At 44.5% G+C, this 20,380-nt stretch overlaps 1 protein-coding gene across 2 annotated transcripts in view; it reads left to right on the top strand.

Moving 5' to 3' along the window:
• Positions 1–20,380, top strand: part of LOC126480719 (uncharacterized) — a 218,478-nt gene that overhangs the window by 20,395 nt on the left and 177,703 nt on the right. For both annotated transcript variants that reach the window (XM_050103974.1, XM_050103975.1), the window contains exon 6: positions 11,146–11,370. In XM_050103974.1, the coding sequence (XP_049959931.1) occupies positions 11,146–11,370 (225 nt within the window). The remainder of the gene's footprint in view (positions 1–11,145; positions 11,371–20,380) is intronic.

Raw genomic sequence — 20,380 nt, 5'->3', positions numbered from 1 at the left:
GTGACCGGACTGGAGTAGGTGGTGGTAGAAGAATGTATGGGACAGGTCTTGCATTTAGGTCTATTACAGGGGTATGAGCCATGAGGTAAGGGATTGGGAGCAGGAGTTCTGTAAGGACGGACGAGTATATTGTGTAGGTTTGGTGTACTGTGGAATACAATGGTAAGAGGGGTGGGAAGGATAGTGGGTCGGACATTTCTCATTTCAGGGCACGACGAGAAGTAATGGAAACCCTGGAGGATAATGTAATTCAGTTGCTCCAGTCCCGGATGGTACTGAGTTACGAGGGTAATGCTCCTTTGTGGCCGGACTGTGGCATTTTGGGAGGTGGTAGGAGACTGGAAAGATTGGCACGGGAGAGTTGTTATTGTACTAGGATGGGAGGATAATTATGGTCAGTGAAGGCTTCAGTGAGACCCGCAGTATATTTAGAGAGGGACTGCTCATCACTGCAGATGGGACGACCACGGGGGGCTAGGCTGAACGGAAGGGACTTCTTGGTATGAAACGGGTGGCAGCTGTCGAAGTGGAGGTATTGCTGGTGTTTAGTATGTTTGATATGGACTGAGGTACTGATGTAGCCATCTCTGATGTGGCGGTCAACATCTATGAAGGTGGCTTGTTGAGTTGAGTAGGACCAGGTGAAGCAAATGGGGGAGAAGTTGTTGAGGTTCTGGAGGAATGTGAATAAGGTGTCCTCACCTCCAATCCGGATAGGAAAGATGTTATCAGTGAATGTGGACCTGGGTTTAGGATTCTGGGTTTGTAAGAAGGATTCCTCTAGATGGCCCATGAATAGGTTAGCATAGTATGGTGCCATGCGGGTGCCAATAGCCATACTGGGGATTTGTTTTTACATAGTTTTTCGGACGCAATTCTACTTTCTTACTTATTTTTTCGCATTTTGCTCCTTCTATCTGCGTCAATACAGAAAAGTTTCCTTATCCCTAGCCAGATCCCAGTCCCACATACTGTTCCTGCATTGTTGCTTGTCTCATGAAATCCCCCCTAATGGCCTTACCATCAAATTACCCATCTCTGGTTGCCACCCCTCCTTCCACACTGACCTCCACCTGTTCAGATTCCACCAAATCTTAGCCCTCACCAACATAGTCCTTACCAACATAGTCCTGCAAAACCATATCAACTAAGCCCAATCCTCCTTGCAGTACCTTCTCTCCATCTGCTAAATTCTCCTGCTATGTAATCCTAAATTCCTGGAACCCATAACACACATTGACACTCTTGCCCTGCAGGAACTTGAGTAACATGCACAACACCACCTCAAAAAGCTCTCCATCCTGCTCACTTCCTACTCCTGCCTCAGAGTACCACTGTCCACCACTTCTACAACCACCTCCAAACCTCCCCCACGCCCCCTCATAGCTGACCAACCCTGTCTCGCAGACCTACTTCACTTACCCCACCCTCCAAAACTCCCTCCCACTGCCACACAGAACTCAAAACCTAACAGACCTGCAACTCAATCATGTACATTTCTTCCAGAAGCCTTAGTCCCACAGAAATATCAGTCCTTTCCCAAGGCCTCACCTTTTGCCCCACTCCCAAATTCAACCATGCAGGACTAGGTCAAGACCTTCTCTCCTTCTCCCAGTCCATACAGTGGAAACACTTCTGCACCACCAACCCGACCAATAAGACTCAACCACAGACCAATATTGAACCTTGGCTAACTCAGTTCACTCCTCCATCCAACCTTGATCCACCCCCGCTACCTCCAGACCACCCCCTGTTAGCCTTCCAGAATTTCTTATCCTTGAACCTTGCCCCACCATCATTCCCCAAATCCCTCAACATGCATACTAACCTTATATCCGCAGAAAGAACCGCAATCGACAATCTAGAAACTGATCCCGACCTTATAATCCTACCTGCAGACAAAGGCTCCACCACCGTAGTTTTGAACTGCAAGGATTACAAGGCAGAAGGACTTCATTCCCATTCCACCAATCCAGCAGGATCTCCAATCACTACTCAAATCCTTAGGCCCATCCCAGAACCTCTCCTCTACCACTCCCCGCACTCCCACATTCTACATGCTTCCTAAAGTCCATAAACCCAACCACCCAGGATGCCCCATTGTGGCCGGTTACTGTGCCCCCACTGAGAAAATCTCTGCTCTTGTAGACCAACACCTATTACCCAGAACCTATCCTCCTATATAAAAGATACCAACCATTTCCTCGACCGACTCTCCACAGTTGCATTCCCTTTACCACATAGTACCCTGCTAGTCACTATTGATGCCACCTTCCTGTACACTAACATTCCTAATGCCCATGGCCTTACTGCTATCGAACACTACCTTTGACGCCCTAGTCGCCATGACCAACTATGTACTCACCCACAATTACTTCTCCTTTGAAGGCATTACCTACAAACAAATCCGTGGTAAGGCTATGGGCACCTGTGTGGCACCATCCTGTGCTAACCTATTCATGGGCCATCTAGAGGAATCCTTCCTACAAACCCAGAATCCTAAACCCCTCACCTGGTTCACATTCATTGATGACATCTTTGCTACCTGGATTGAAGGTGAGAACACCTTATTCACATTCCTCCAGAACCTCAACAACTTCTCCCCCATTTGCTTCACCTGGTCCTCAACTCAACAAGCCACCTTCCTAGATGTTGACCTCCACCTCAGAGATGGCTACATCAGTACCTCTGTCCATATCAAACATACTAACCACCAGCAATACCTCCACTTCGACAGGTGCCACCTGTTTCATACCAAGAAGTCCCTACCATACAGCCTAACCACCTGTGGTCACTTACATGGTTTTTCTGTATGACACAAAAACATTTGAATAACGCAAACTGAATAAAGGTGTAAACTTGCGCTACAATCGGCCAAAAGGCGAAACACACTAAATATGGTTTTGACAGAGGTGTGAAGACGATTATAACAAACACAGAACTGCGCATGCGCTGTAGAGACAGTTTGGAAATGGTTGTGATTGGTAATGATATCTTTATTTGTACGAACCTAGTTATTCGTATCAGCCACCACGCATAGTAGAGATACAGCACAAATTGTTCCGACTTTTACATGTTTACAGTTTTTAATCTGCTGAGTAGAGCAACCTGGTGTCAAGAAACATAATCACATGATGTTTGTAAACACTACTTGATGGCCAACGTCATGCCAGCATCGTTTTATGTCAGCTTTTTTTTTTCCACAAACATTTTTTCATAAAGGGTGAATCATGGGAAAATTATAAATATGTTGATGCAAAATCAGGTGTGAATTAACATTGTGGTCATAGGAAATTTGATGGGAGTGATAAAAATGCTGGAAACGGTGAGAAAATGTTAATTTCAGGAATGTAAAAGCGGGGTTATACTGTATATGGTGACGGGAGTGATAAAAATGCTGTAAACGGTGAGAAAATGTTAATTTCAGGAATGTAAAAGCGGGGTTATATGGTAACATAGTGGATTTGGAGTGTGGTTTAATCTTCTCATGACTCTGATTCATTATGTATAATCTGCTTTCATACCTGAATAGTAATGTTGGTGCAAAAACTGCCAGAAGTTATTTGTTTTAACCCTGATGGTTCCATTGTGTGTGTTTTTTTGTTTCCACTACAGATTTATTGTTACATATGAATTGATTTTGCTGTTAAACTTGAACTTACTGTCAGCCACTTTTTATTTGTGTACTATCCATTACTTTGATTTCATGTATGTGATACAATAACTTCTAGTTAGATTAGTATCAAAACAATAAGTGAAGTTCAGAGCACTGATATTCGTTGAAAGTATTGGCATTAATTTGAAATTTGCATGTAATTGGCAACACTGAGTGAATAGTTTATTCATGAATATTCTGCTGCACGTTAGTTCAAACGGTTGTCGTTGTTGCGTGAGGGAATGCTGTCAGCTCAAAAATGGTATCTGGTTAGATCCTGTTGTACACAGACATTTCTGTTGGATTCAAATGAGGAGATATCGTTTACCAGCAAATGGGGCCATCACACACAATACACAAATCTTCTACACTCCTGGAAATTGAAATAAGAACACCGTGAATTCATTGTCCCAGGAAGGGGAAACTTTATTGACACATTCCTGGGGTCAGATACATCACATGATCACACTGACAGAACCACAGGCACATAGACACAGGCAACAGAGCATGCACAATGTCGGCACTAGTACAGTGTATATCCACCTTTCGCAGCAATGCAGGCTGCTATTCTCCCATGGAGACGATCGTAGAGATGCTGGATGTACTCCTGTGGAACGGCTTGCCATGCCATTTCCACCTGGCGCCTCAGTTGGACCAGCGTTCGTGCTGGACGTGCAGACCGCGTGAGACGACGCTTCATCCAGTCCCAAACATGCTCAATGGGGGACAGATCCGGAGATCTTGCTGGCCAGGGTAGTTGACTTCCACCTTCTAGAGCACGTTGGGTGGCACGGGATACACGCGGACGTGCATTGTCCTGTTGGAACAGCAAGTTCCCTTGCCGGTCTAGGAATGGTACAACGATGGGTTCGATGACGGTTTGGATGTACCGTGCACTATTCAGTGTCCCCTCGACGATCACCAGTGGTGTACGGCCAGTGTAGGAGATCGCTCCCCACACCATGATGCCGGGTGTTGGCCCTGTGTGCCTCGGTCGTATGCAGTCCTGAATGTGGCGCTCACCTGCACGGCGCCAAACACGCATACGACCATCATTGGCACCAAGGCAGAAGCGACTCTCATCGCTGAAGACGACACGTCTCCATTCGTCCCTCCATTCACGCCTGTCGCGACACCACTGGAGGCGGGCTGCACGATGTTGGGACGTGAGCGGAAGACGGCCTAACGGTGAGCGGGACCGTAGCCCAGCTTCATGGAGACGTTTGCGAATGGTCCTCGGCGACACCCCATGAGCAACAGTGTCCCTAATTTGCTGGGAAGTGGCGGTGCGGTCCCCTACGGCACTGCGTAGGATCCTACGGTCTTGGCGTGCATCCGTGCGTCGCTGCGGTCCGGTCCCAGGTCGACGGGCACGTGCACCTTCCGCCGACCACTGGCGACAACATCGATGTACTGTGGAGACCTCACGCCCCACGTGTTGAGCAATTCGGCGGTACGTCCACCCGGCCTCCCGCATGCCCACTATACGCCCTCGCTCAAAGTCCGTCAACTGCACATAAGGTTCACGTCCACGCTGTCGCGGCATGCTACCAGTGTTAAAGACTGCGATGGAGCTCCGTATGCCACGGCAAACTGGCTGACACTGACGGCGGTGGTGCACAAATGCTGCGCAGCTAGCGCCATTCGACGGCCAACACCGCGGTTCCTGGTGTGTCCGCTGTGCCGTGCGTGTGATCATTGCTTGTACAGCCCTCTCGCAGTGTCCGGAGCAAGTATGGTGGGTCTGACACACCGGTGTCAATGTGTTCTTTTTTCCATTTCCAGGAGTGTATTTTCTCATTTAAATTATGTTGCACAGCAGCGTCATGATGCAGCAGCAAGACGTCCATTTGGACGTGACATTCCATAACTAGCTTGCATAGATACATTTAGCAGAAATGGAAAGAAAATCGTTTAGGAAAACATTGAATTGAAAGATAGTCAATCAGGAGCCACTCGAAAGCCAATCAAAATTCCAGCCGAAACAATAATACCCTGTTTGATTTTCAGTTTCTCTTTGCATATTTACATCTACTTGAATACTATGCAGGTCGTAATTAAGTGCCTGGCAGAGGGTTCATAGAACCACCTTCACAATAATATAGGATTATTCCAATCTTGAACAGTGTGTGGGGAAATGAACACTTGCACCTTTCTGTGCAAGTTCTGATTTCCCTTATTTTATTATGATGATTGTTTCTCCCTATGTAGGTTGGCATCAACAAAATATTTTCGTATTCTGAGGAGAAAGATTGATTGAAATTTCATGAGAAGATTCAGCCGTAGTGAAAAACACCATTTTTTTGAATGATATAAATCCCAAATCCTGTATCAGTTTGGTGACACTCTCCACCTTATTTTGTGATGATACAAAGCCTGTTGGTCTTCTTTGAACTTTGCCGATGTGCTCCGTTAATCCTGTCTGGTAAGAATCCCAGACTGCGTAGCAGTACTCCAAAACAAGACAGACAGACAGACTGACTGATTCTGTCTTTAGTAGATCTGTTAAATATTCTGAGTGTTCTGCCAATAAAATGCAGTCTTTGGTTTGTCACCTGACAATATTTTCTGTGTGTTCTTTCCAATTTAAATTGTTCTTAATTGTAATTCCTAGGTACTTAGTTGAATTTACAGCCTTTAGATTTGATTGATTTGTTGTCCAACTGAAGTTTAACGGATTCTTTTTAGCAGTCATGTGGGTGACATCACACTTCACATTATTTAGGGTCAATTGCCAATTTTCATATTAGATATATCTTCCAAATCGTTTTGGAATTTTTGATTGATCTCCTGATGACTTTACTAGACTATAAACGACAGAATCAACTGCAAACAACCCAAGACAGCTGCTCAGATTGTCTCCTAAATTCTTTATATAGATAAAGAACAGCAGAGGAGCTATAACACTACTTTGAGGAATGCCAGAAATCACTTCAGTTTTACCCTACAACTTTCCGTCAATTAGTATGAACTGTGACCTCTGACAATCACAAATCCGGTCACATAACTGAGATGATATTCCATAATGCAATTTGACTATAAGCCACTTCTGTGGTACAGCATCAAAAGTCTTCTAGAAATCTAGAAATATGGAATCAATTCAAAGTCTCTTGTTAGTAGCACCCAACACTTTGTGTGAGTAGAGAGCGAGTTTTGTTTCACAAGAACAATGTTTTCTAAATCTGTGTTGACTGTGTGTCAGTAGATAGTTCTCTTAGAGGTATTTCATTATGTTCGAAGATCATACATATTCCAAAATCCTGCTGCGTATCGAAGTTAATGATATGGGCTTGTAATTTAGTGGATTACTCCTACTACCTTTCTTAAATATTACTGTGACGTGTGCAACTTTCCAGTATTTGGGTACAGATCTTTCATCAAGCAAATGATTGTATAAGATTGTTAAGTATGGAGCTATTGCATCACCATACTCTGAAGGGAACCTAATTGTTATAGTGTCTGGAACGGAAGACTTGCTTTCATTAACTGAATTAAGTTGCTTCACTAATCCGAGGACATCTGCTTCCAAGTTACTGATGTTGGCAACTGTTCTTGGTTCAAATTCTGGAATGTTTTCTTCTTCTTCTTTGCTGAAGGAATTTCGGAGGGCTGTGTTTAGCAACTCTGCTTCGGCAGCACTGTTATTGATAGTATTTCCATTGCTACCATGCAGAGAAGTGCATCGATTGTGTCTTGCACTAGCATGTGAGTGTATACCTGTCCCTTTTCCCCCCTAAGGTAAGTCTTTCCGCTCCTGGGATTGGAATGAGTCCTTACATCTACATCTGCTCTCCATTGGATCTTCTCTATCTCTTCTATCAACCCTATCTGGTACAGATCCCACACTGCTGAGCAGTATTCAAGCAGTGGGCGAACAAGCGTACTGTAACCTACTTCCTTTGTTTTCGGATTGCATTTCCTTAGGATTCTTCCAATGAATCTGTCTGGCATCTGCTTTACCGACGATCAACTTTATATGATCATTCCATTTTAAATCACTCCTAATGTGTACGCCCAGATAATTTATGGAATTAACTGCTTCCAGTTGCTGACCTGCTGTTTTGTAGCTAAATGATACGGATCTATCTTTCTATGTATTCGCAGCACATTACACTTGTCTACATTGAGATTCAATTGTCATTCCTTGCACCATGCGTCAATTCGCTGCAGATCCTCCTGCATTTCAGTACAATTTTCCATTGTTACAACCTCTCGATACACCACAGCATCATCTGCAAAAAGCCTCAGTGAACTTCCGATGTCATCCACAAGGTCATTTATGTATATTGTGAATAGCAACGGTCCTATGACACTCCCCTGCGTTACACCTGAAATCACTCTTACTTTGGAAGACTTCTCTCCATTGAGAATGACATGCTGCGTTCTGTTATCTAGGAACTCCTCAATCCAATAACACAGTTGGTCTGATAGTCCATCTGCTCTTACTTTATTCATTAAACGACTGTGGGGAACTGTATCGAACGCCTTGCGGAAGTCAAGAAACACGGCATCTACCTGTGAACCCGTGTCTATGGCCCTCTGAGTCTCGTGGACGAATAGCGCGAGCTGGGTTTCACACGACTGTCTTTTTCGAAACCCATGCTGATTCCTACAGAGTAGTTTTCTAGTCTCCAGAAAAGTCATTATACTTGAACATAATACGTGTTCCAAAATTCTACAACTGATCGACGTTAGAGATATAGGTCTATAGTTCAGCACATCTGTTCGACATCCCTTCTTGAAAACTGGGATGACCTGTGCCCTTTTCCAATCCTTTGGAACGCTACACTCTTCTAGAGACCTAAAGCACTTAAAAAAATTTCACTGGATTCTTTGTCCCTGCCACCGGTTATGAATGTTTGAGTCTCCCAGTTTATATCCGGCAAATTAAAATCTCCACCCAGAACTATAACATGGTGGGGAAATCTACTCGAAATATTTTCCAAATTATCCTTCAGGTGCTCAGCCACAACAGCTGCTGAGCCAGGGGGCCGATAGTCATCCAATTACCATTTCTGAGCCTGCTTTAATCGTGACCTTCACCCAAATCATTTCACATTTCGGATCTCCGTCAATTTCCTTCGATACTATTGCACTTTTTATCACTATAAACACGCCTTCCCCTTCACTGTCCAGCCTGTCTCTGCGGTATACATTCCAATCTGAGTTTAGGATTTCATTACTGTTTACGTCTGGTTTCAGCCAACTTCCTGTCCCTAGACACCCTCTCCTTCTGTACTATATGGGTGTTGTGACCGTTTATTAATGAGAGCAGTTCTGGGACCTTCCTATAGACGCTCCTGCAGTTTACTATTAGCACATTAATATTGTTATTCCCTGTTGCATTTTGCCTACTCCTACCTTGCCACGTCTCAGGAGGCGTCTTGTCGGGCCTAGGGAGGGAATTCTCTAACCTAAAAAACCCGCATGTGCACTCCACACATACTCCGCTGCCCTTGTAGCCGCTTCCAGCGTGTAGTGCACGCCTGACCTATTCAGGGGGACCCTACATTTCTCCACCCGATAGCGGAGGTCGAGAAATTTGCACCCTCTCCCTTAAAACACACATCCTTTCGTCTTTCCCTCTCCTTCTCTCTTTCCTGATGAAGCAACCATGGGTTGTGAAGCTTGAAATGTGTGTGTGTGTTTTTTATTGTGTCTATCTACCAGCGCTTTCTCGCTTGGTAAGTCACAGCATCTTTGTTTTTTAATATATTTTTCCCATGTGGAATGTTTCTTTCTATTATATTCATATTTTATTCTGGTTGGCAAGAATGACCTCGGCTCATACTAACCCACAGGAACCATGTCCTTCAATTTTGGTATAAGATAAGCTACGTCTAACAGCAACAAACACGCCACCAGAACACTGTTTGGTTTTTCACGAAAATTTTAGCTGAACTTATTTATGGCTTTATCCAGCATTTAGTGCCTGTAACGATTTGAGCATCGGTGATTTCTGTTAGTGCTAGGAGCTCTGGTACTAAGCCAACACAGCTGCGACAATTCACAACTGTTATACTGATGGTTCCTGGATCTATGTTCTTCCTGTGTTCAACCAGCATCCTTTGAGACTGAAGCCCTTTTTGTGTTTTCCCTAGACCTTCTAACTTAAAAAAGTTCAGTCCTTACTACACAGTCCCTGCTACTAGTGTAGCTGCCCCCTGCATGTAGTGGACTCCTAACCTATTCAACGGAACCGGAAATCCAACCAATGTGTGGCGCAAGTCGACTAATCTGCAACATACGTGATTGCAGAACCACCTGAGCATGTGATTCAGACATTCTGTTCAGCTCTACCAGAGGTCTGCAATTGGTGCTGCTGCCTATGCTGCAAATGGTGAGCGCTGGTTTCATCTCGCAGGCAAGACTGGCAGCCTTTACCACTTTTTTAGCTACTCGAAACCTGAGAGGATCTATTTCGATCTAAAGTGACACACATCATTGGTACCAATGTGAGCCACCACCTGCAATTCACTGGACACTGTGCTCTTCATTGCATCCGGAAGGACCCATTTCACATCAGAAATGACTCCACCTGGTGTGCACACGGAGTGCACTTTGGCTTTCTTCCCCCCCTTGGTAGCCACGTCCCGAAGGGGCCCCATAATGCGACTAACATTGGAGCTCCGAATTACCAATAATCCCATATTGCTCGAATCTTGCAGACTGAGAGATTCCCTCAGAAACATGACAAGCAACTGCATCTGGCTGAGGGACAGTGTATACCACAGACAGCACCTGTGACCTGTTTGTCAGACTAACTGAGGAGGCCTTACATGTGGTCCCCTGGGAAGTCTTTTGCCGCCTGCCATGTCCCGAGGTGACCTCCCACTCGATCCTGTTTTGTACAAATGATTCAGAACCAGGGGCTGACTCTTCAGAAACAGTTCCTGGATATGTGCTACAATGTCATTTGTCATCATGTCATTTGTTTTACTTAATGTCTTATGAAAGAAAATACTACCTGTGATGAAAATTGTGGCCATATGTCTTAAAACATGGTGATACACGTATTGTGACTGGGTGAAGTTTCACTATTTGACATTAATGTCGATGTCTTACTTTAAAATTCAGTATTTAGCTTACTACGTAGCGTTTTTCAGTATAATTTGTGTTTTTGCTGCACATGGGGTCCCATCTTGCAGTTTGCCACATCACTCACTTTACAAGAGGTTTCTGTATAAACTGCGAATCCCATAATATTGTGACAAAGTTACTGTTTTTAAATTCCAGTGGCATTCATAGCTTAGTAAAAAAGTACAGATGAGTTTGAGGCACTCTGTTCATGTTTTGTAAGTATAGTGGTTTTATTTTATTCTCTTGTGCTTTAATCTCATTACTGAAAGTGACTTCCTGCTTGATCACCAACTAGTTTGTGTGTACAAAACAGTATGACTTGTAAATACCTTTTTGTGCTGTACCATCTTATTTCAGTAATTTTTATAATGGTTTTGCTGGCTTAGATGATGAAGTGTTTCTCATTGCAGAAAGAGTGGCATCGGGCTTGGAAGAGGCAGTTTCAGACAGGTGTACCTTCAGGAACACAGGACACCTACTGTGGGCAGAGGCAGTTTTATTGATGATTATTCTGATGATGAATGTTTAGGCTATGATGAAGTTAATGGAGTTATGTTGAAAGGAATTCATTGTAGCCTTCAGTCGGGAGGCAGCAGCAGAACTGTTTCTAAAGGGAGAGGTTTCTACAATGTAAGGTGAGCCATTTAGAAGTTATTCACCTACACTTAACACAATGAGTATTCTCATTCAGCCAAGAGATTTGCAATAGGTTTACTTATTTAAAATACTGCATATCTTGTGTGTGTTCAGTGGTTGTTCTTATCTTTTGCTTTCCAACTCAACTACTCTTCTTTTAGTGGTAAGAGCATAAGTATAAGAAATGTTATTTGAAGGACCTGAATGTTACAGATGCCAAGAATTATATATTCAGGCAAGATATTTTGTAGTTGCGCACAAAGTTCCTAGACAAAATGCTGACTGCTCCAATTCTGAATGTTGGAAATATTGCAAATATTTTTAGGGTTTTCATTCTCTTCTCCAAATTAAATGTGACTTACGAAATGTGTATGAGAACTACCACCGCTAAATGCTTTATGGCTTAATCTTGTGCACTGGATAAACAATTATAAAGAGAGAATTCTGAGGAGACAGTGTCCTACTGTTAACTTAAGGTGACAACCACAATTTTCTATAGATTATTATTCTTCTCATCCATCCATTTTTAAACCTTCATTTTTCCCACACAGTTATTCCCATTTTTACTGTCATGTACATATGCACCTTTAAGTACTCTGTACATGACCAAACAATTAGTCAAACTTTACTAGGTTCCTCAAATATGTGACCGTGTACAGCAGTCTTCACGTCTCAGAGAGAAACCTGGATCGATTGTAGAGGATTTTGTTCATGTCTGTTTCATTGCACATTTACTGAAGAAGTTTTGTTAAACTTTATCTCACCGTCCTGTGAGTTTCCAGTGCTCTAGAAGCAGTCACCGTGGATAAAAACAAAGTAACCCTGGCAATTACCAAAACGGTAGAGGTGCCGTATTTGCCCAGCTACACACTACACCGAAAGATGTTAAGAAGGAATTGAGTATTCTATGCACAACATAAAACTGCAAGTATAAAAAAAAAGTCAAGCGCTTCGATTCTTCTGCAGACAACGTACAGTGAAGACTTGATTATCCAGATCTCAGTTATGTGGATTCATGTTTATCTAGATTGTGAACCATGAACAAATTTATTCGTAGTCTAGTCCGTGTGGGCACATACACGTCACGCTGGCACTGCCCACCTGCTCTCTTGACATGCAAGTTCCATTATTGTTTGAGTTAGACAGCTACCAGTTGTTATGCCGTACTGCGTCTGTCAAAGTGCAAGAGTGTGGTATTATTGCTTAAAGATAAATTTTATTGCTCCTTTAAAAAAGGAGAAACTGCTTGTAAGTCAGTCATTAAGAATGGTGAGAGTTGAGGGTATCTCTGTGATACACACTATTAAAAAAAGTACTGATTCAGTTTTAAAGTACACCTGCAAACTTGACAGTGAAGGTGGGAGTAAACATAGGAAAGTGATGAAGAAACTGATTAATGAACTTTTGGAAGAAGCCTTACATTGCTCATTTTTACAAAATCAATCACCTAACGTTATGTATTAACTGTAGAAAGATAACCATATGACAACTTACTTAAAAGATAATAATACTTTCTAGAGTTAATAATAAAAATGGTTTTTTTTCATACACTTATCTGAATTTTCGATCATCTGAATTACTTAAGACAACAATTATTTCTGGTAATAGTTCTCACTGCATATGTTCCCAAATTTTGGAATTTTAATGAATTTCATTAGAGGACCAACTAGAAGAGAACAAATTTTTGCGTGCATGTATCTTCTTTTTCAGTATGAGGGTGAAGTAACTTGGTTATTAGAGAGTCACTTGACATTTGGAGGAAGCTGACACAATGATTAGGTCCTGAATTTAATATTCCCTTTATTATGAAAAGGAAATTTGCTACTCACCATGTAGCGGAGATGCTGAGTTGCAGACAGGCACAACAAAAAACTGTCAGAAATAAGCTTTTGACCTACAAGGCCTGCCTCTCTCCCTCTCTCTCTCTCTCTCCCTCTCCCCCTCCCTCTCCCCCTCCCTCTCCCCCTCCCTCTCCCCCTCCCTCTCCCCCTCCCTCTCCCCCTCCCTCTCCCCCTCCCTCTCCCCCTCCCTCTCCCCCTCCCTCTCCCCCTCTCCCCTCCCCCCTCTCCCCTCCCCCCTCTCCCCCCCTCTCCCCTCCCCCTCTCCCCTCCCCCTCTCCCCTCCCCCTCTCCCCTCCCCCCTCTCCCCTCCCCCCTCTCCCCTCCCCCCTCTCCCCCTCCCCCCTCTCCCCTCCCCCCTCTCCCCTCCCCCCTCTCCCCCTCCCCCCTCTCCCCCTCCCCCTCTCCCCCCTCCCCCCTCTCCCCCTCCCCCCTCTCCCCCTCCCCCCTCTCCCCCTCCCCCCTCTCCCCCTCCCCCCTCTCCCCCTCCCCCCTCTCCCCCTCCCCCCTCTCCCCCTCCCCCCTCTCCCCCTCCCCCCTCTCCCCCTCCCCCTCCCCCCTCTCCCCTCCCCGCTCTCCCCCTCCCCCCTCTCCCCCTCCCCCTTCTCCCGCTCCCCCCTCCCCCCCTCTCCCCCTCCCCCTCTCCCCCTCCCCCCTCCCCCCTCTCCCCCTCTCCCCCTCCCCCCTCTCCCCCTCTCCCCCTCTCCCCCTCTCCCCCTCTCCCCCTCTCCCCCTCTCCCCCTCTCCCCCTCTCCCCCTCTCCCCCTCCCCCCTCTCACCCCCCTCTCCCACTGCCCCCCTCTCACACTCCCCTCCCCTCCCCCCTCTCACCCACCTCCCTTATCTATCTGTGACCCAGCATCTCCGCCATACAGTTAGTAGTTGCTTTCCTTATCATAATATTGTAACATTCCATGCAGTATCTTCCATTGTTTGATTTTTGCCTCAAGGCTTTTCTTCAATCCTAACCCAATGCTGTTTTTCTTTGTTACTATTTTTGAATGCAGTGAGATGCCCGCTAAACCCGCTGGTCAGAACAGGTGATCAGGTGATCAGGATTGTTGAAAGCGGCCAAATAAGGTTGGGGTCAGTTTCACCTTAAACTTGTAATTTATTGTAAGTTAATAACACATTTACAACCAAAGCAGCATATAGCCGAACCTTTACATCTACGAATTGCAAACTCCGAATTTTTCACAGCTGAAGGCCTCCAAACAAGAAGTCTTGACAATCAACAAGATGAAAATGCAGTCAAAATAACCACAGCTAGGCTGAAAGCCTCAAGGCAACGGTGAATAGATATATGTAAATCAGATGCAATACAATAAATTACCATAACCTTTCAAAGGCAGTAGGCTGCAATGTTTAAGCTTGAAAGGTAATTTTCAGAACAAGGTTCCAATGCTGAAGCCCCACAATTAATTTTCGATAATTTAAAAAAAATTATAACCATTAGCTTTAAATTTTAAGTAGCTGAGACTGGACTAAAGAAAAGACAACATAATAGCAATAATCTTTCAGCAAATATCCACTTGCCAGAATTCAAACTTACTTCTATAAAAGACACTAAAACCAATATTTTTTTAATCATTGACTATGATAGGTTATAAACAGACATTTAAACACTGGTGAGAAAGACAGTAGACAACAGCACTCAGGAGCTTCCAGGGGGTCTGTCTGCCCTTGTTCACTTAGGTGAGACAGGTGGTGAGCCCAACCTCACTTGATCCTTCGGAACCCAAACAAGGGACAGCCACGGACCGACCGACAAACGACTTTCTCGCCACCAATCGATACATGAGAATTCAAACACAAAATGATAGGGCATGATTATCCACAAGAAATATGTATTAAGCTGTCAAAACTACACACCATGTTGGATAGTGAAAACAGGTGAGGAAAGGACACTGCCTGAAATTACGTTAGTGGCCAGGGCAGGTAACCAATGCACTAACAGCCACAAGGCAGAAAATTCTGCTGGTCCACTTGAATTGTAGTCAACCAATATGGTTATCAACTTTGACGTCCTGGGTCGGTGAGTTACGAAGCTTGTAGTGATCAGACAGCTCCACACATGCTCAGACACTGCGCAGGGACCGCCAGCGGACCCAGCCAACTGCACCGTGCGGAGATATCTTCCCTGGTCCGCAGCAACCGACTGACTACCTCAGAATGCCAACAACATCTAAAATAGTAGTCAGTGGAAATAACGCCAACTACACACACAACCTGACAAACACTTGCACGAAGACCCCAACAGTAACTAAGGGCGCACGAAGACAAATCGGGAGTCTATGCGCATGCCTGCCTGCGCGCTCGCCCACACACACACACACACACACACACACACACACACACACACACACACACACACACACACACCTTACTCATGAATGATCGGCGAGCCATAACGCGTCGTCTGGTAGCATGACCGACCGATGACCCACCAAGACCGTGGCCTGGCTCAAGTGATGTGTGGCAGCAATGGTTGGGCGAGCCATGTTGATGCAGACCTCACTGCTGCTCCAGCCTGACTGCACTAGTGCCGCATTGCAACTCCCTGACTGGCAGGTCCGGACTGCGCTCGAGACGTGTTCCAACTGACTGGCCGCCCGAACTCGTGACCTAAACTCCTTATGACAGACAACAACTGGAAAGTAAATAGCAGTCGAGCAAAGATACTATGAGATGGGATATATCGATACACGCTGCTAGTGCCGCCCATGGTCAGGCAAAGCAGCAACTCGGTGACAGTAGTAATTTAAATGAACGTAGTGAGGTGGAAGTACGTCAAAATCAGTGTGTAAAATACATGAAGGCAGGAACACGAGCCACACACGGCTCATGCATTACTATACTCAATATCCGTCCTTCTTTCTCTCCTTACCTGTGTTTCTTTTGTTGCCTTACAAACTGCACTGCACGCTCTATTTTCAAACCACACTCTATCAACCATTGCGGTTGCACACAACAGATGGCTACAAGACCACGCTGATTGTTGGTTCAGTATCTTTAAGTCCTACATTATTCCTGCTGATATCATTAATCATATACCTTCAAATTGATCACTGTCCCTGTGTCACACTCCCGTATTTTCACGTGTTATTTCCAACACTTTTCCGGTGCCACAATATTTTGTATCTCATCCTACAAACCCCTCTCCATCCCCACTCTTTCTCCGTTCTATCCCTGTTCACACCCATTAATTCTGCCTCATCCAGTCACATCTGCTGTTCCCCTTTTTCACACTTACCCACCCTCAGACCTGCTACCCACAGTAATACGCATGTTCTTTGATATCATTGTGACTTCAAGCCAATTTTAGTGAGTTTTCACCTTTTGCCATTGTCAGCTCCTTCAGATTTCAGTGTTTCTCCCTTTTGCATCCATTTCATCCCTCATGTATTTGGGTGTATTTTTGCCAATTTCTGGATGTAATTCTATGTTATTTATGTAATTTTTCCAATTTTTTCCACCACCATTGATCCTTTCTCCTTCCATCTGCGTCAGTACAGAAAAGTTTCCTTGTCCCTAGATAGAACCCAGTGCCACATACTCTCCTTGTGTTGTTGCTTGGCTCATGGAATCCCCCCAGATGGCCTTACCAGCAAATTAATCATCTCCAGCTGCCACCCCTCTTTCCAAAGTGACCTCTTTGTGTTCAGATTCTGCCAATTCTTAACCCTCACCAGCATAGGCCTGCAGAACCATATCAACCAAGCCCAAATGTTTTGCAGTACCTTCTCGCCATCTGCAAAATTCTCCTGCTGTGCAATTCCAAACCCCTGGAACAGATAACACTTTGAAACTCTTGCCCTCCAGGAACTACAGCAATATGCACAATACCACCTCAAAAAACTCTCCACCCTGCTCACTTCCTACTCCCTCCTTGGGGAACCACTGTTCACCACCTTCACAACCTCCAAGTCTCTCCCACATCCCCTCATAGCTGATGAACCCTGTCTCTTAGACGTAAAACATTTACCCCACCCTCCAAAACTCCCTTCCACTACCAAACAGATTGCAGAACCTAAACAGACCTGAAACACAGCCGTGAACCTTTACCCCAGAAGCCCTACCCCCACAGAAAGATCAGTCCTTTCCAAATGCTTTCCATTCGCCCCACTCCCAGATTCAGTCATGCAGGACTAGTTAACAGACCTTCTCTCCTACACCCTGTCCCTACAGTGGAAAAACGTTTTCACCACCAACCCTACCAGTCGGACTCAACCAGAGGCCAATGTTGAACCCTGCTGGACTCAGTTCACTCCTGCATCCAGCTGTGATCCACCCCCAGTGCTCACAAATCACCCCCTCTTAACTTTTCAGAACTTCTTAACCTTTAACCTTGCCTCACCATCTTTCCCCAAATCCCTCAACGTGCAAACTAAAGTTACATCTGCAGAAAGAACTGCAGTCCACCATCTAAAAACTGACCCCGACCTTATAATCCTACCTGCGGACAAAGGCTCTGCCACTGTTGTTTTGAACCGCAAGGATAACATGGTGAATGGACTCTGCCAGCTGTCAGATGCATCCATCTACAAACTTTGACACTATGATTCCATTCCAGAAATCCAGCAGAATCTCTATTCACTCCTCAAATCCTTAAACCCATCCCAGAACCTCTCCCAGGACTCCATCTCTCTGCTCACCTCTACCACTCTCCACACTGCTATCTTCTACATACTTCCTAAAGTCCTTAAACCCAACCACCCAGGACATCCCATTGTGGCGGGGTACTGTGCCCCCACTGAGAGAATCTCTGGTCTCACATAACAACACATTCAACCTATTACCTGGAACCTACCCTCCTATATAAAATATACCAACCATTTCTTCCACAGACTCTCAAAGTTCCTGCTCTGCTAATCACTATTGATGCCACCTCCCTTTACACAAAATCCCTAATGCATATGAACACTATTGAGCACTATCTTTCGCAACACCCAACAGATTCCAAACAAACATCGTCCTTCCTAGTCTCCATGATCAACTATATCTTCACCCACAATTACTTCTCCTTTGAAGGCATTACGTACAAACAAATCTGGGGTACGGCTGTGGGCACCCGCATGACACCATCTTATGCCAACCCATTCATGGGCCACCTAGAGGAATCCTTCTTAAAAACACAGATTCCTAAATCCCTTTCCTGGTTCAGATTCATTGATGACATCTTTGCTAACTGGATTGTAGGTGAGGACACCCTGTACACATTCCTCCAGAACCTCAACAACTTCTCCCCCATTTGCTTCACCTGGTCCTACTCAACCCAATAAGCCATCTTCCTAGATGTTAACCACCACCTCAGAGTGCTACGTCAGTACGTCTGTCCATATCAAACCTATTAACCATCAGCAATATCTCCACTTCGACAGTTGCCACTCATTCCATGCTAAGGAGTCCCTTCCATACAGACTAGCCATCTGTGATTGTCACATCTGCAGTGACGAGTGGTCCCTCTCGAAATATACCGAGGGTCGTACTGAAGTCTTCAGACTGTCATTATCCTCCCAACCTTGTAGAAAAACAAATCTCCCATGGCTTATCTTTCCAGTCTCCCACCATCTCCTAAAGTCTCATACTCCGGCTACAGAGGAGCATTCCCTTTGTAACTCGTTACCACCCAGGACTGAAGCAACTGAATTATATTGTCTTCCAGGGATTAGACTACCCCTCGTCGTGCCCTGAAATGAGAAATGTCCTGCCCACTATCCTTTCCACCCTTCCCACAGTGGCATTCTGCCATCCACCAAACTTACATAATGTACTTGTCCATCCCTACACAACCCCTACTCCCAACCCCTTACGTCATGGCTCACATCGCTGTAATAGACTTGGATGCAAAACCTGTCCCATACATCCTCCCACAATCACCTACACCAGTCCGGTCACTATTATCATCTATCCCATCAAAGGTAGGGCTAACTGTGAATCCAGTCTTGTGGTCTATAAGCTAAGCTGCAACCACTGTGCTGCATTCTATGTAAGCATGACAACCATCAAGCTGTCTGTCCATATGAATGGCCACCAACAAACTGTGGCCAAGAAAAAAGTGGACACCAAGCCCAATGGCTCTCCAGTCCAAACTTCCTTCAGTGAGGAGTATCTGTTTTTACCCAATTGAAACTACCTCATGTTGCTTAGATGAGTTGATTGAAGCTAAAGGTGGAATGCCATAATATGCCAGTTTTTTAAGCAGAGTTGAAGCCTTTGCAGAGATCACAAAGTACAATTGACACTGGATTCTTACTTTCAAATGCAGTTAAAACTTGGTTATAAACTTCAGCATCAGCTGTAGTGGTATTTTTGCTATGTTGGAATCCAAATTGTGTGTTGTGTTTTCTGAAGTAGTTACGTAGCTTGTTGTTCTTTGGAGTCCCAAAAACTGTGAAGATATTTGGGACAGTAAAAATAGATCTACATTTTGGGGGCAGATGCTGATCTCCCTTTCTAAAGACTGGTATCTCTTAAGCAGCTTTGAGTGCATCAGGCAAAACTCTAGGTTCTAAACACACATTAAAAATGAAAGAAAGATGTTGACAGATAAAAATGTGTTACTGTTTTAATTGTGTATAGGGAAGCAATAACAGTCCATATTTCTGCAGTTTGAGAATCTTGACACAGATTTTATATCCTTGGGGGTGACAAAATTCCAGTAGATGGCATACTTATTATGAGAATCAGCACCAAGATGATCTAAAGCACAAGCACCAGTTTGGTTGATAGTCTTTCAGCTCGTTCATTGATGGTAGAAAGTTCTTTGTGGACCAGCACTGCATCTTGTGTGTGAGTTTCAGACTTTACTTAAATAATTGTGTCCTACACAGCTTTGCATTTGTTGGGAGCACCTTTTGTGTAATGTTAACATGAAAGTTTTTTGACCAGAATCAGTTTGTCTTGTAGTTATTTTTACATTGTAAACAAGCTCAGTAAGAAGTGTAATTCAGCTCAGGCCCTCCTCTACAAGAATTCTTATATTTTCTATACAGTCGGAGTATCTCATCGCTAATGAGAGCCACCTCATCTGTATAGTATTTTAGCTGTTTCTTTTTCTATTTATATTTGGGGCTAATTTTGATTAATGGTGCACAGTAGTACCATACTCCAGTGAGTTTTTTAGGAATTTATCAAAATCTGCTTGCCTGGTACCTTTCCCATGTTTCTT

This window comes from Schistocerca serialis, chromosome 5 (genome assembly GCF_023864345.2).
Source record: "Schistocerca serialis cubense isolate TAMUIC-IGC-003099 chromosome 5, iqSchSeri2.2, whole genome shotgun sequence".
Lineage (NCBI taxonomy): Eukaryota > Metazoa > Arthropoda > Insecta > Orthoptera > Acrididae > Schistocerca > Schistocerca serialis.
Note: the sequence above shows the minus strand (reverse complement) of the source record. Positions and strands in the feature narration are given on the sequence as shown.